This window comes from Electrophorus electricus, chromosome 19, assembly GCF_041902795.1.
Source record: "Electrophorus electricus isolate QZ-2024a chromosome 19, ASM4190279v1, whole genome shotgun sequence".
Classification (NCBI taxonomy): domain Eukaryota; kingdom Metazoa; phylum Chordata; class Actinopteri; order Gymnotiformes; family Gymnotidae; genus Electrophorus; species Electrophorus electricus.
This window is the reverse complement of record NC_137515.1, coordinates 7,624,979-7,639,989: the sequence shown is the minus strand read 5'-3', so window position 1 is coordinate 7,639,989 and position 15,011 is coordinate 7,624,979. Positions and strand designations below refer to the sequence as shown.

At 42.4% G+C, this 15,011-nt stretch overlaps 1 protein-coding gene across 6 annotated transcripts in view; it reads left to right on the top strand.

Moving 5' to 3' along the window:
- Positions 1 to 2,056: 2,056 nt before the first annotated feature.
- rabgap1 (RAB GTPase activating protein 1) overlaps positions 2,057 to 15,011 on the top strand; it is a 52,425-nt gene continuing 39,470 nt past the window's right edge. For 5 of the 6 annotated variants that reach the window (XR_014118735.1, XM_027008298.3, XM_081702805.1 and 2 more), the window contains exons 1-7: positions 2,057 to 2,157; positions 6,538 to 6,723; positions 8,827 to 8,856; positions 10,556 to 10,757; positions 10,947 to 11,154; positions 11,552 to 11,726; positions 13,228 to 13,385. Coding sequence is in view for 5 of the 6 variants with exons in the window: in XM_027008298.3 (XP_026864099.2) it covers positions 6,574 to 6,723; positions 8,827 to 8,856; positions 10,556 to 10,757; positions 10,947 to 11,154; positions 11,552 to 11,726; positions 13,228 to 13,385 (923 nt within the window). In the remaining variant the exon portion in view is untranslated. The remainder of the gene's footprint in view (positions 2,158 to 6,537; positions 6,724 to 8,826; positions 8,857 to 10,555; positions 10,758 to 10,946; positions 11,155 to 11,551; positions 11,727 to 13,227; positions 13,386 to 15,011) is intronic. The other variant, XM_027008303.3, reaches the window with a different exon arrangement.

Sequence of the window (15,011 nt, the reverse complement as noted above, 5' to 3'; positions counted from 1 at the left end):
TCTACCTGAAGTAAATGAAACTTGAAACTTATTAAACACCTCCTCGTACACTGGCTAAGTCCCTAAATCATTCAAATTAGCAATAATCAGACCACTTATCAAAAACTCTACAGTGGTTAAACTACAGGGCAATCTCAAACCTTCCCTTTCTTTCCAAGATCCTAGGAAAAGCTGTAGCACAGCAGTTAAGATTATACCTGAATCAGAACCAGGTACATGAAGTCTTACAGTCATGGTTTAGGCCTGATCATAGTACAGAGACAGTGCTGATTAAAGTAATTCATGGCCTGTTGTTGACTTCCAACCAGGGTTATGTCTCATATTGTTATATTGCTTATATTGTGTAATCTCATTGCAATATATGACACCATAGATACATGAAAATGTCATTTGAATTTGGGTGAATAGCCCTTTCGTAGATTAAATCTTATTTAGCCAATCGCTACCCATTTGGTGAATGGAAACTTTTCAGCATACACCAAGGTTAGCTATGGTGCCCCACAAGGGTCTGTTCTAGGGCCTCTGCTTTTTTCTTTATATATGCTACCTCTAGGAGACATCATATGAAAACAATGTGCTAGTTTCCATTGCTATACTGATGATACACAGCTATGTCTCAGCTAAACCAGAGGACATATATTAACTTACTATTATTGAGGAATGCGTAAAGGATATCAGGATGTTGAGAAACATTTTCACTTAATCCTGCCAAAACAGAAGTGCAAAAAAAAAAAAAAAAAAAGTGAGCACTACCATGAGTCCTGTGTCATGCCAACAGTGAGGCATCCTGAGACCGTTCATGTGTGGGGTTGCTTCTCATCCAAGGGAGTGGGTTTGCAACACTGACCCATCCTGAGTATTTACAGCTGCACTTAACTTTGCAATACACGACACAAGTTACAGAACAGAAAATACTTCTCATTTTGAATGTTCATATGCATTAAAATTGCAATCAGTCAGAAATAAGATGACATGGGGATTACTCTAGAAGGAGGGGGCCATTCCGTGACAGGTTATACATATATGAAAGTGTAGGTCTATACATGTACACATACCATATATGTATATTTATTATTAGGATATATATATATATATATATATAGAGAGAGAGAGAGAGAGAGATACACACACACACTGATATAAGGGGTTTCGTGATCAAAAGAAGTTAATCACAATTTGCTGTGATGAATCGCATTTCCCCCCATCTTCTTAGGAATGAAACTTTTAATAATGGGTAATTAAATGTAAAATAAAATTACCAATGTAAGATCAACACAATGGAATTATATTTATATTAAAATGTTTTGTTTAATTGCATCCTTTCAACTTTGAACAAAGACTGGCACTTGTGCCTTGTTGTTCTTTTAATTCATGTACGTTTGATGAACGATACTTCAAGTGTCCGACACTGCGATATTTAACCAAAACGTTTTCGATTCAACTGTGGCGGAGTAAAACCGTGACTGTCCTTGGCAGACTGAGGGCCGTGCAGAAGCAAAGGTTCAAATGGAATTAGCCTCTCGGCTGCAACCATGTTACAACCGCTGTCAGTGCCACGTTTAACTAACGTTCCTGTGATATTCTATTTTTCTGAGACACTGAAAAAAGGATCAGCACATGCCTCTGCATAGTTTCGCGTTTCTGCTTTACTCACAGTTAGTGCACATTCTATTGTTTATCAATTAATCGCGCAGTGACGATTTGGCAGACCTCGTCATAGGTCAGCCGCCACAGGAAGTAAACACCCTGCAGCGTCAATTAATTTTTTAACGCGTTAAATATTTCAAATTAATCGCAACAATTATAGCGTTAATTTTGACAGCAATTTTGTATATATATATATATATGAGCGCCTTCTGCTAGAGGCCTGAGAGTGTTAAGGGTATCTTTTGTTTTACGTTAGAGCGTCTCATATATTTTAAAATTCAAATGTACATAATCTAATTTTAAAATGAGCAGGATGTCGATCGAAATAGTGATAGAAAATTTCAGGTGAAGGAACTTTACTCGACTGCAAGTCGTAGGAGAGGCGAAGCGTTGCCTCCCTTGCGCATGCGCAGTAGCGACGGGGTTTGGTTTGTTTGGTTATGGAGGTTTGGTGCTAATGTGCGATGTTATGACAAGCGTCTCTGAAATAAAACTCTTCTGTGCAAACAGGTAACTAATGATGTTTGGCAGAGTTACGATATCCTTTGAGTAAACATGGCATATGCACACTTGTTTATTTCGTGATTTTAAATGGCAGTATATCCCTTGTCGGACTGGGCCGAGCGTCTGGGCTTCATTTTCTGCTCCTTAAGATAGCTGTGCTATGCTTAGATGGCGAGCATGCAAATAGTTCGGGCGGTGTGGCTACGTGCCTTAATAAATTATTGGTGGTGCTAGTATAAATCTCATTGTAGCAGTTAACTCAGTATTTATTAAACGCATTTAGAATGTCAATATGCAAATTAAACTAGACTCCTGGGTAGTTTGTTTACTGGTTTATCTGCTAGGAGGCTAGCAAGCTAATACCAGAGCAATGCATCACTCTGCATATCTGTTTCGGCTAATAGCTATGACCCCTAGCTAACTCCAAATTGACATTTGCTTTTCATTTGTATGATTTATAGAATAACGGACTTCGGTGAATCACAACCAGGCGACTTTGTAGTCATTAGCCAACACTGGTTCCAATGTTGTAGCTAGCTAACCTAGTCATAAGTGTAGTGTCTTGGTTAGGCTAGGTTAACCAGCTAATAACATTAACCAGTAAAATAACGAATTAACACAGTCACACTGGGAACCGGCTGTCACTATATTAAATAATACATAAACACTGCATATCTTATTTTTTGTCTCGATCAAAGACCCATGGCTCTGACCGCACCTCAGACAACGTACTTGGCTTTTTATTATTTAGCATTACCTGCTTTATATATACCGTTTCAGTACGCTTTCTTCAGTCTGGTTCTTACGGACGCAACAGGACAGTAATGCGTTTAACCGTGTGTTACCCGCTGTCTTTGCACGGGACTATCAATGACTTGAAGGTTTCACAATGTCTTCTGTCTGCTGTGTCGCTAGCTGATTGCCACATTGATTAACTGCCATATAGCTTCAGAAGTCAGCTGACTATTACGAAGTGTAAACCTTTCACTTATTATTGGTGGATAACAAAGTAGGCCTGTTAAAATGCCGGTTGGACCCGTTTGTTATCCCATATGCCTGTTTACAAAATTCCTTTGTGAATTGGTCACTTCTGGAATGTTGTCAAAGTAACAGTTTAACGGGTAATTGTACTAACAATGAAACTGGTGTAACACCAACTTTGATAAACTGTGTAAATATTTGACCGTTGGTAGTAAAAACCGTGGACCAGACTAACCGCTAACGTTGGTTATGAGCGTCGGTTTAAAGCAACCGTTTTTCTCCACAAATCCAGCTATTGGCTTGGTGTCCTGTCTGGCTGTGATTGCTGAGAACTCTCTAGATTTCTGTCCACTATTCACAGTTGTTCATCTGATGTGTGAGTTCTTTATTCTGAACCTAAAGCCAACAGCTGGCAGCTTGTTAGGCTGACGTGTGTTCTTCTAATATGGTGTGCTGAAAGAGGGAGCGGAGGCTCATGGACAGACATGGATCCAGTGGGATTACACTAGCTGGTTCTAATCTATTCAGCCAGCTGTAGACTCCAGGTGAAGTCACTGAGATAACTGATCATTCCTCTGTTCTTACTGGGCTAGGAAGGGCTGGCAAGCTAAATCCCCTCATAGGCTCATGGTGTGCCTACTCACAGCTTTTTCTTTCTTTGAAGTAGAGTCTAATGGGAAGGACATGGAACAGTTTCTTGAACAAACCATAGCTGTGTTATGTAAGGCCTGAGGTTTAGAGTTAATATCCATGGTTAATATTTATAAATGTAAAAAAACAAACAAAGTGGGTAGTTCTCATTAAATATGCGGTATTTTAGCACACATGGTCTGAAACTGTGGCAGTAGCTGTGACATCACATCTTTCTATATTGTTCATTCTGATGCGCTTGTCTTTCTTTGTGTCTTCCCTTTTTCTTTTTGGTGTTCCCCAACAAATAAAAAGATGTATGGGGGAGTATTAGCATACCTGAGCACTTCGCTGAGCAGGTAGCGTCGTAGGTGACCAGACTAACCTCTGTTGCCCAGAGCAGAGTGAACAAGAACAGAGAGAAATGTGCTTGGCTACACCTTTGTGCATGTGTCTGTACACACCTGTGTTGGACCATGAAGGAAGTTCACTTCATAATGATTGAGATTGAGTAGTGCTTAAATAGACAACCTTGTTTCTTCAGAGTAACCTCTTTTCCTGACTTGCATAAACTGAACTTGTTTGAATATAGGTAAAGTTGACCATTTGAGGTTTATATTCCATCCGTAAAACTCCAACTTCAGCACAGCTTTCCATTAGTTTTCTGAGCTTATATAGTCTCTCGCACTTACGAAAAGGGCTGGCTTCCCTTTAACCAACACTGCTGGGGTCCCTTTTGAGAGTGGGCACATGTGGGGTTGCCATGGAGATGCCCAGCTGACCAGTCATTCTAGAGAAAGAAAAGGGCTCTCTCAGTGTTTGTTTTTTTCTCCCTCTGTCTTTATCTCTTTCTGTCTCTCACTCCTCTGCCTGCCTGCCTCTCTCTCTCTCTCTCTCTCTCTCTCTCTCTCTCTCTCTCTCTCTCTCTCTCTCTCTCTCTCTCTCTGTCTCAGATGCTCTCTGTAGCTCTTGTACACTCCCGCATGCACTCTCCCCCTTACTCTCTGTTTCTCACTCCCTCTCTCTCTTACTCCCTCCCTCTCTTTACCCCCTGTATTCCAACCCCACCTTTTCTCTCTGAGTAAGAAGCATCAGCTTGTATTTCATTTACCCAGTATCTTTCTCCATTTGGTTGTAGTTTCCCAGGGGAAGCAGGGAGAGAGGGAGGAAGGAGTCTGACAACGCAGCCATTATAAAAGTGTGGGCGCCAGAGAACAGAGCATCAGTGTGTGCAAGCGTGAAACAGCAGCGTGTGTGAATTCAAGTTCAGCATCCTGCTTTGGTAAAGCAATGCACAATACTGTTTATATTTAGCCACTTGTGTAAAGGAAATGCCAAGCAACTCCTTCACCAGCCACACAATGCCTGCTCTTCATCACACTGCAGCTCAGACTGGCCTGGCCGGATGCTAGTTCTGGCCAGTGCTGTGTTTGAGCAGTGTGCAGCCTGGGGAAGCAGTGCCTCAGCTAGCCACAAGGCCCTCAGCCTGGTTCTGTTCAGGGGCTCAGGGTGCGGCTGTCGTACCAAACGGGCTGATCAAAATAAGAAATCAATAAGCTCAAGAGGCACAGCAATCTTAGAGTATTTTGTATTAGGCACAATCAAAATCTAGCATTTTTAGTCCTAAGCACCACTTAATTGATGTGCGCACCACCATAGGCACCAGTGTTCAGATGTTTCTGTTGAGATGAGGGTTCTTTCAGGGTTCTTTTGCTGAAGGACACCCGACATACTCAGAACCAAATGCTATTTTTATGTACGTGCTGTGTGGTTGCCGCCACTGATGCATGCATGTGCCTGTGTGATGAAATCGCTGAGTGGGTTGTCTCCTCCCCACAGTGTGCTGCTATCTTCCCTTCCTTCTGTTTCACCTTTGTTCTCAGGGAAAGGCTGCCAAATAAGGAGCTCACTCCTCCTGACAGCCTGGTGCTGTCCTGCCATATAAGGAGCTCACTTCTCCTGATTGCCTGGCGCTGTGCTGCTCATCTGCTCCCTTTTTATTGTATTCATTTGTTCATTTTGTTCATTTGTGTGTTCTGTTCATTTGTTAATTTTTCACCTTTCCTTATTGCTTGTTCTTTGGTTGAAAGCCCTCATAACTGTTCATTATTGTGCATTTAAAGATGTGAGTACTTGGGTGAATGAGTGTGGGTTGGAAAGTGGTCGCAGTGTTAAGAACCTAGATGCCAGAAGGATATGGACATTTCCCTATTGTACTTTAATTATGCAAGCCTAATCTTAATTATGGCTCCTTTAATTTACCTTTGAGTAAATAAATTCTGACAAAAAATGAAAAAAGTTGTGAGAACGTGTCTTTACTTTTTCCAGTCTGTGGTTTTTAGCCAGCGGGTCATGGACTGTTTAATTTCCATATTGCTGTGGAGATACAGTGTGTTTTTGCAATTGGTTTTTCATTGGATGTTCCAGAGAAGAGCTGGTTCTATTCCCATGACTAGACCTGTGTGACGGAGCTGACAGGCTGCCTCCATCCACACTACTGCATTTTGATTAGCAGATAACCAAACTGGACACATCTGTAGTTTAGCTTCACTATTGAATTCAGTAAGCCAAGCATGTTCACATTGGCTGGATGTGAGGTACAGTAACAATGCAAAGCAGGGCCAACAAGTTTTTTTTATGTAAAGCACTCTAATATTTAAGATGAAAAGTGCTACATAAATTAAAAAAAACAGGTGATAAAGATAAACCAGTGGAACTGATGGCCAACGTTGAGTTTGGACTTTTCTTTGTGTTGGATTTCTGTGTGGTTTATAGGTGATTCATGAGTGGGCCCGGCTCTGTGTAGCAGGCATGGATGACATGGCCTCCGTGGGAAAGATCAGCGTCTCCTCTGACTCTGTGTCCACACTGAACAGCGAAGACTTTGTGCTAGTGTCCCGCCTCGGGGACGAGACCCCCTCTGCCAACAACGGCAGCGACGATGAGAAGACAGGGCTGAAGGTAAGCGGCAGCCAGCCTTGTGACACGTGGACACTTTAAATGCCCCTCCGCGTGTGACTATATTGGGATAATAACAGTGTTCTTATATTGGGACTATATTGTAACATATTGAGATTTTGATATGTCTTGCAATCAAAACGCATTAGGATAGCCGTGAGGTGAAATGGTCCTGGATTATTTTCACAAACATTGTTTCACAAACATTTGTTGTGTTATATAAATGCTCTAATTCGTCCACACACCCACAGATTGCTCATCTTCCTCATCTGAAGTTGGTCAGCTAACATTGCTCTTTTTTGTTGATTTTTGTTTATGCCCTCATTTGTATTCTGCATCCATTTCTAATGTCAGTATTGCAAAGGTCAGTATTGTCATAATGATGAACAAATGAACTGCTTTGTAGCCTTATCCTGTACAGTTCAGTATTATTGTTGTTTTCCTGCTTTAAAGGGCTTTTTGATTGGCTGAGTGGTGTTACTGGCTTGTTGATTGGCTGAGTAGTATTGCAGGCTGGACAGTGTGCCAGGTAGCATTGGACCAGGTGTGCTCTGCATTAGTAGTTCCAGCCTTAGCCACATAGGGCAGAAGTGGGTCAGGACTCAGCCATTAGTTCCTTAAATTATTCTGCCACATAAAATCCTGATTCATGGCTAGTAGTTGATTGAGTTGGATATGACACTCTTTGAAGTGACACATTTTGAAGGTGACAGGTCTGTGCCTATGCTGATCCTGTATAGGGCATATTGGGGATGGTTGACCTAAAGGGACATGGCTCTCTCCTGTTAGTGGTTCAAGCCTCGTCCAGCTCACCGGTCCTTTATGAAGGCTTTGTGAGTCGGATCACAAAGTGTGAGAGAGCAGGGACGTGTTGAGATTGCAGTGCATATAGAACCATTTGTCGAGGTAGTAATGGATGTCTAGACTCTAGGGTTATATCCAGCTACTCCAAAGATCAAACTTTTAGCTTTAGAGCTTTATTGGGTGATATACTGTATATTTGCTAATAATGCTAATAATATGAAATAGTTATTTGAATTAACAATTCATCAATTTTATTGAAGTAATTTATAATTAGCGAAAAATAATTATAAGAACAGTTTAAAGCTGTTCTGGTGCTGCTTTACTGCTGAGCCACAATATTCCACAATATGTCAGTATTCCACTATTCCATGAATGTTGTAATTTTTCTTGGATGTATAGGAAAGGATGAGAAACAGCTTCATTGTTCCAACATACACACCCACATTGCATTCTGGTTTTTAGCACCCTTTTCATTGAGACCATTCTCTGTTTGCTTGGTAACACTGTAGAGTCACTGAGGTCACTGCTTTAATTAGCTTTGTATGAAGTTATTGCTTTGTCTTCAGGATTACAGTCATGCAAAAAATGATGATTTTTTTATCACACACACACACACACACACAGTATCAGTATCAACCTTGACATGTTTTGTTGCATATGAACTTCTTATCCCTGCCTTTGTTGGAACTCCTTAGGTCCATGTTCATTGTTGCATCGTCTCTCTTCCATTTAGTGCCCCTCTTTCATGTCCTGTCTCACCATCTTTGCTCATCTGGTTTTGTGCTTTGTCTTCAAAAGCTTTCTTCATCTTTAAAGCAGTTGTTGGGAGGGACCTGCTGTTCCATTCACACACAACTCTATCCACGTTCATCTGCTTGAATTGTCACAAATTAGGAGTCTTTAAAAAAAAAAAAAAAAAAAAATTTCTTTATTTTTTCTTCCACATTGACATGACTCATGTGTCTGTGGCTCATTCTGCCTGTCTCTTTTGCCCTGGCTCTACTGCATCTTGCCACTAGAGGGTGCTCAAGTACCATTCAAGCATTAGCTGTTCACCTTTACGACCCGCCAGGGCAAGGACTCTTGCCTGGCTGTACACATACAGAACCTGGCTTTTCCTTGCCTTGACACGACTTGTGTGATCTGAATGCTGACAGCTGTGGTGTTGGTGGCTGGGTCTTATCCCGAATGTATTCATGTTTCTCTTTGTTTCCATTAACTCATGCTGCACCATGTCTGTGACCCAAAAGAGGGTGTGTGGCCCCTGGAAGAGGCTCTCTAAACCTCTCATTTGTTACGCAGGTGATTTCTGAGGAGGGGGTCAGCTTTAAGGTCAGTCTTTTCTCTCCTGCTTCTGCTGTTTCTGTCTCTCCTCCTGCTTCGGTGCTTGCTTCAACTCTTCTCTGCCATTCTTTAATCCCTCCTGTGATTCTGTGACACCATGCTTCTGTGCTCTGTCTGATTGGTTGTTGACCCCCCCCCCCCCGTTTTGACTGATCCCTTCATTGAAGCAGTTTCCTCTGTGCTCTGTCTGATTGGTTGTTGACCCCCCCGTTTTGACTGATCCCTTCATTGAAGCAGTTTGAACAATAGGTGGCCTATTGCTTTGCTCTCCTTTCATAGCTCAGTAAAACCTTTTCAGTCCTAGCCCCCCATGTACAGTACCTACATGTTCACATGCCTCCAGTTCTTCGGAACTCTAGCAACTCGCACTAGCCTTTCTGCTAGCTCTCTGTGCTAGCATCTTCTGCCCAAGGTTGGGCTTGAAACACTTTCGTGATGTGCTGTTTTGTACCTGTTTTGTATGTGAAGCGCCATGGCAGCCTTTGTGTGTGTTACCCATGCTGAAGCAAAAGCTATCACAGTAATCTTTCCAATCCCAGTAATCTCTCCAGCACTGCCAACAATACCTGTCATAGTCAGATTTGCTAGTATTCACATTTCAATAGCCTTTGTTCCACAATCTGTAGAATTTTGATCTGCACCAATTCTGCCCAATGCTGTAAATTTGTACACCATCAGTTGAATATTAAAGAATAAAGACAGGAATAAGATACTGTCCCCAGCACTATATCTTCTGATCTCTCATCATTCACATGAGGAAAATTTAAAGCACAATTTCCAGGTGAAGTTCAATAATAAAATGCTTTAAACATCAGAGGCTATAAGTGTGAGAAAAAAATCAAAAGTTCTTATCAGGGACCAGTCATTTTTGAACATTAGACTGTAATCATATTCCTCCTAAACCTCATTAATGGTGGGTGGGTTGTGTGTGTGTGTGTGTGTGTGTGTGTGTGTGTGTGTGTGTGTGTGTGTGTGTGTGCGTGTGCATGTTTGCTCTTGTGGTAATTGTATGTTTACATATGGTGACATGTTTGTGTGTGTCTGTGTATGCCACATGTATGTATGTTTATGGGTGTGTTTGCATGTATGTGTGTTGCGTGTGCCACATGTATGTATGTTTATGGGTGTGTTTGCATATGTGTGTGTTGCGTGTGCCACATGTAAGTTTATGGGTGTGTTTGCATGTGTGTGTGTTGCGTGTGCCACATGTATGTATGTATGTATGTATGTATGTATGTTTATGGGTGTGTTTGCATATGTGTGTGTTGCGTGTGCCACATGTATGTTTATGGGTGTGTTTGCATATGTGTGTGTTGCGTGTGCTGTAGGTAAGTGTATGGGTGTGTTTGCATGTGTGTGTGTTGCGTGTACCACATGTATGTATGTTTATGGGTGTGTTTGCATATGTGTATATTGCGTGTGCCGTATGTATGTTTATGGGTGTGTTTGCATATGTGTGTGTTGCGTGTGCCACGTGCATGTAAGTTTATTGGTGTGTTTGCATATGTGTGTGCTGCATGTGCCACATGCATGTATGTTTATGGGTGTGTTTGCATATGTGTGTGTGTTGCGTGTGCCACATATATGTATGTTTATGGGTGTGTTTGCATATGTGTGTGTGTTGCTTGTGCCACATGTATGTAAGTTTATGGGTGTGTTTGTATATGTGTGTGTTGTGTGTGTGCAGATTGTGGGGAACGGCAGTGAACAGCAGCTACAGAGGGAGCTGGAGGACGTACTCATGGACCCGTCGGTAGCTGAAGTGACTTCCGGACTGGACCACACGGACAGGGGGGAACAGGGCTATCCCACCACTGTTGCTCCCCCACGGCCCTGCCAGGCACCCCCTAAATTGGAGATGATGCTTCCTGTTCAAGGAGCTCAAGAAGGTGACCTTAGTAGCTGGTGTGTGGGTGTGTGGATCGTTTTCTATATCCGGTTGTGACTGTCAGGAACTTGACTCGTGTGCAGTTGTGGCTGTGATGAACGTGACCCATGTACATTTATGGCTGTCAGTCCCGTGACCCGTGTCTAGTTTGGATATCAGGACTTGACCCGTGTGCGGTTCTTTGAGCCAGATGAGAGCTTGGTGGAGAGCCCTGGGATGTTGGTCCTGGACGAGGACAGCGTGGTGTTCAGCAAGCTGACGTACCTGGGCTGTGCTTCGGTGAACGCCCCCCGCAGTGAGGTGGAGGCATTGCGCATGATCAGTATCCTGCGCAGCCAATGCCAGATGCCCCTTGACGTCACCCTGTCTGTGCCCGGCGTTTCCGAGGGAACTGTCAGGTGAGGAGTGGGTGGGGTCTCCATACACGCACCTGTCGCGTGTGCAAATGCGATTACAGGGAAGAGCCAGAGGCAAGGTGGGATGAGAGTGAGAGATGGCTGACAGGAGCAGAATTGCTTACTGATCAGGACCTGAGCTCTCAGATATTTGATATAGTCTTCCTAAAACTTTTGCATTATAACTCATTGTCATAGAATCAGAGCAGGAATCTCTGAATACCCCTAGTATTCCTGTAGCAGTTCACTGTCTCTTAATTGTACTTATCTTACACCACATCATCTCACTGTTCTGTGTTATACTAGACAGTATGTAAAGGCTGTCTGGGTTTATCTGTTTTTGTGTTCCCTCATCTGTCTATTTTTACATGAGCTTTCCTTCCCTGTCTCACTGCGTCAGGTTGCTGGACCCCCAGAGTGGGACTGAGATCTCCAACTACCCCATCTATAAGATTCTGTTCTGTGTGCGTGGACATGACGGTACAATGGAGAGCGACTGTTTCGCCTTCACCGAGAGTCACTACAACACTGAGATCTTCCGTATACATGTCTTCCGCTGTGAAATCCAGGAGGCGGTGAGAAAAAGCATGCATGCACAAACACGCACACACGCGCGCACACACAGGATGCACACACACAACAGTACTTCAGAGCAAAGCTATCTCAGTTTCCACAGTAGTGTAAATGTTAATTGTTTATGTAAATCAGTGTTGTATGTAATTCAATGAATGTAGACTACTTTCCACAAATAGCTCTAGTACCTCTATTACCTTACTCTGTAATCTGTTATGTCTATTACATCACTCTATAACCTCTGTTACCTTACTCTGTAATCTGTTATGTCTATTACATCACTCTATAACCTCTATTACCTTACTCTGTAATCTGTTATGTCTATTACATCACTCTATAACCTCTATTACATTACTCTATAATCTCTGTTATGTCTATTACCTCAGTCTATAACCTCTTCTACCTTACTCTATAATCTGTTATGTCTATTACATCACTCTATAACCTCTTTTACCTTACTCTATAATCTCTGTTATGTCTATTACATCACTCTATAACCTCTTTTACCTTACTCTATAATCTCTGTTATGTCTATTACCTCACTCTATAACCTCTATTACCTTACTCTATAATCTCTGTTATGTCTATTACCTCAGTCTATAACCTCTTCTACCTTACTCTATAATCTGTTATGTCTATTACATCACTCTATAACCTCTTTTACCTTACTCTATAATCTCTGTTATGTCTATTACATCACTCTATAACCTCTTTTACCTTACTCTATAATCTCTGTTATGTCTATTACCTCACTCTATAACCTCTTTTACCTTACTCTATAATTTCTGTTATGTCTACTACCTCACTCTATAACCTCTTTTACCTTACTCTATAATCTTTATTGCTTTCCTCTTACTGTTGTGTGCATCCTGTAAAACCGCCGTCATTAGAAAGATGGAAACTTGCTGGCCTCTCTTTTGTCTCAATGAGCTGTTGTCCCTGTAGTTTTGTAATTTGCACAAGAGGTGAGCACTAGTTGTTTCTGCTGCTGGATATGTACTTGCTCTATCACATGCCAGATGTGTGAAGTTACACTTATGTACACTTATAGCACCTTTCTCAGAGCCCAAGATCACTGTACCATCAATACACAGATGCCACTAATTTGTACGGTCCACTCTCACATCCAAGACCCCCCCAAGTTCACAGAGTTCTTCAGAAATCATCCTTGGCTGTAAACTTTAATCCTGGTTTGAATTCCACCCTCGTGATGATACAGCTGGTCTCACCACACCAAGTCGTGCACACACACACACACACACACACACACACATGCACGCAGTGGCTGTTGGCGAAGTGTGACTGGTATGGGAGTACATCCAGTAGAAGATATTTAGGAGAACGTGGGCCCTGCAGTGTTGTGACTGCTTTTTACAAACACTGGTGTGTTAGTGTTTGCTCATTGGTGCAAGTTGCCCCCAAAGCTATGATGAATCAGCACACCGTGCGTGCGTGTGTGTGCGCGTGCGCGTGTGTGTGCGCGCGTGTGTTCTCCAAATACAGGTCAGCAGAATACTCTACAGCTTTGCCACAGCCTTCCGGCGGTCAGCCATTAAGGCGCCTCTTTCAGCACAGGCTCCACCCCTCACACCAGACAGCGATGTCTTCACATTCACTGTTAGCCTGGAGATCAAAGAAGATGATGGGAAAGGAACTTTCAGGTGAATCTCGTTGCCACTTTACACCAGTGTTGGTTGGTGCATCAAATCTTTTTGACTTAAACCCATACAACTTACAAAAATGTGTTCAATCAGGAGGAGTGGGGGCAGAGCTGTTGGTTATGTAGAATACAGATGAAATGCTGATTGGGGAATATTTTCCCAGCTGTTTTGCCGGTCAGCGTCATGCAGCGTTTCCTTGCCTTGTTTTCACCAAGTCATTAGCGAGACCAGAATGTCCCGGATAAATGATCATCAGCCGCTGTCCGTCTGCCGTTCAGCAACCAGTGCAGACCTGTAGCCACATTGAGACGAGACGGCAAAGTTTGCACAAGTTTGTGAAATGAAGAAACATGCAGAAGCTAAGCTGTGACATTAGAGCAGACTTTCCCTGAGCAGCGAATGTGGGGTCCCTGAGCCAGGGTGGACAATGGAGCTAACCCGTGTGTGTGTGTGTGTGTGTGTGTGTGTGTGTGTACACACGCACAATACACACTCTGTACACATGTACAATAAACCAGGAACACACACGAACACATGCAAAATATATGGACAATACACACACACACACAGTACACACACTCAAGGACAATACATGCACAGTGCACATCCAACACACACAGTACATACACACAGTATCCACACAATACACACACAGAGCGTAGTGTGTGTTAGTCTGATCACAGGCTGATTGTATGTGTTAGTCTGATTAGTCCACAGCCAGTGGACATGAAGCTGCTGTTCTCCACCCAGCATGGCAGTTGAATAGCTTCTGTGGTATGAGATGGGAAGCATCGTGGTGAAAGCATTTCTCAGAGAGGCCATGGTGGGTGTGCGTGAGAGCGGAAGCCTGAGCAGAAGAGTGTAGATGGTTAGAACTTCCCGACTTGTTGAACAAAAGCTAACTGCCAATAATATCTAGTTCCATTTGTCATTAATATCTGTTTCCTGCTGCCAATAATATCTGGTTCCGGCTGCCACTAATCTAACTTCTAGTTCCAGTGTTGTGTAACATGATGCTCTGTGGAGCGTTTGCTTTTGAGCTTTGGTACAGTACACACACACATTACACAAGCACACACACAGAGAGTACACGTACAAACAATACACAGTCCACACACAATATTAACATATTAACACACACACAACATGCACTTAATACATAGTACTCATACACACAGTACATGCACACAACACATACTAAAACATACAACACACAAACACAACAAACACACAGTACACAAACAATACGCACTCAGTAAACATACACACAGTACATGCAATACACATACTAACACACGTCACGCAAACACAACATGCTCACAGTACACGTACACAATATACAGTACACTGTACACACACAAAATACACACACATTTCACATACTAATTACACAATTCACACACACAATGCACATAATAACGCATACACACCGCACATTATTCTCCCTTCCTCAAACAGTACACACACACAGGATACACATAATCACACACAAGGCGATTATAACAATAGAGGCCACATGATTCTAAGTTCTCTTTCTGCGTTCAAAGGTTTCAGCGGATGCTGAAATCCTCTAATCAAATGTATTCAGAGAAAAGATTTAGAGCAAAAATGAATAATACAAAATCT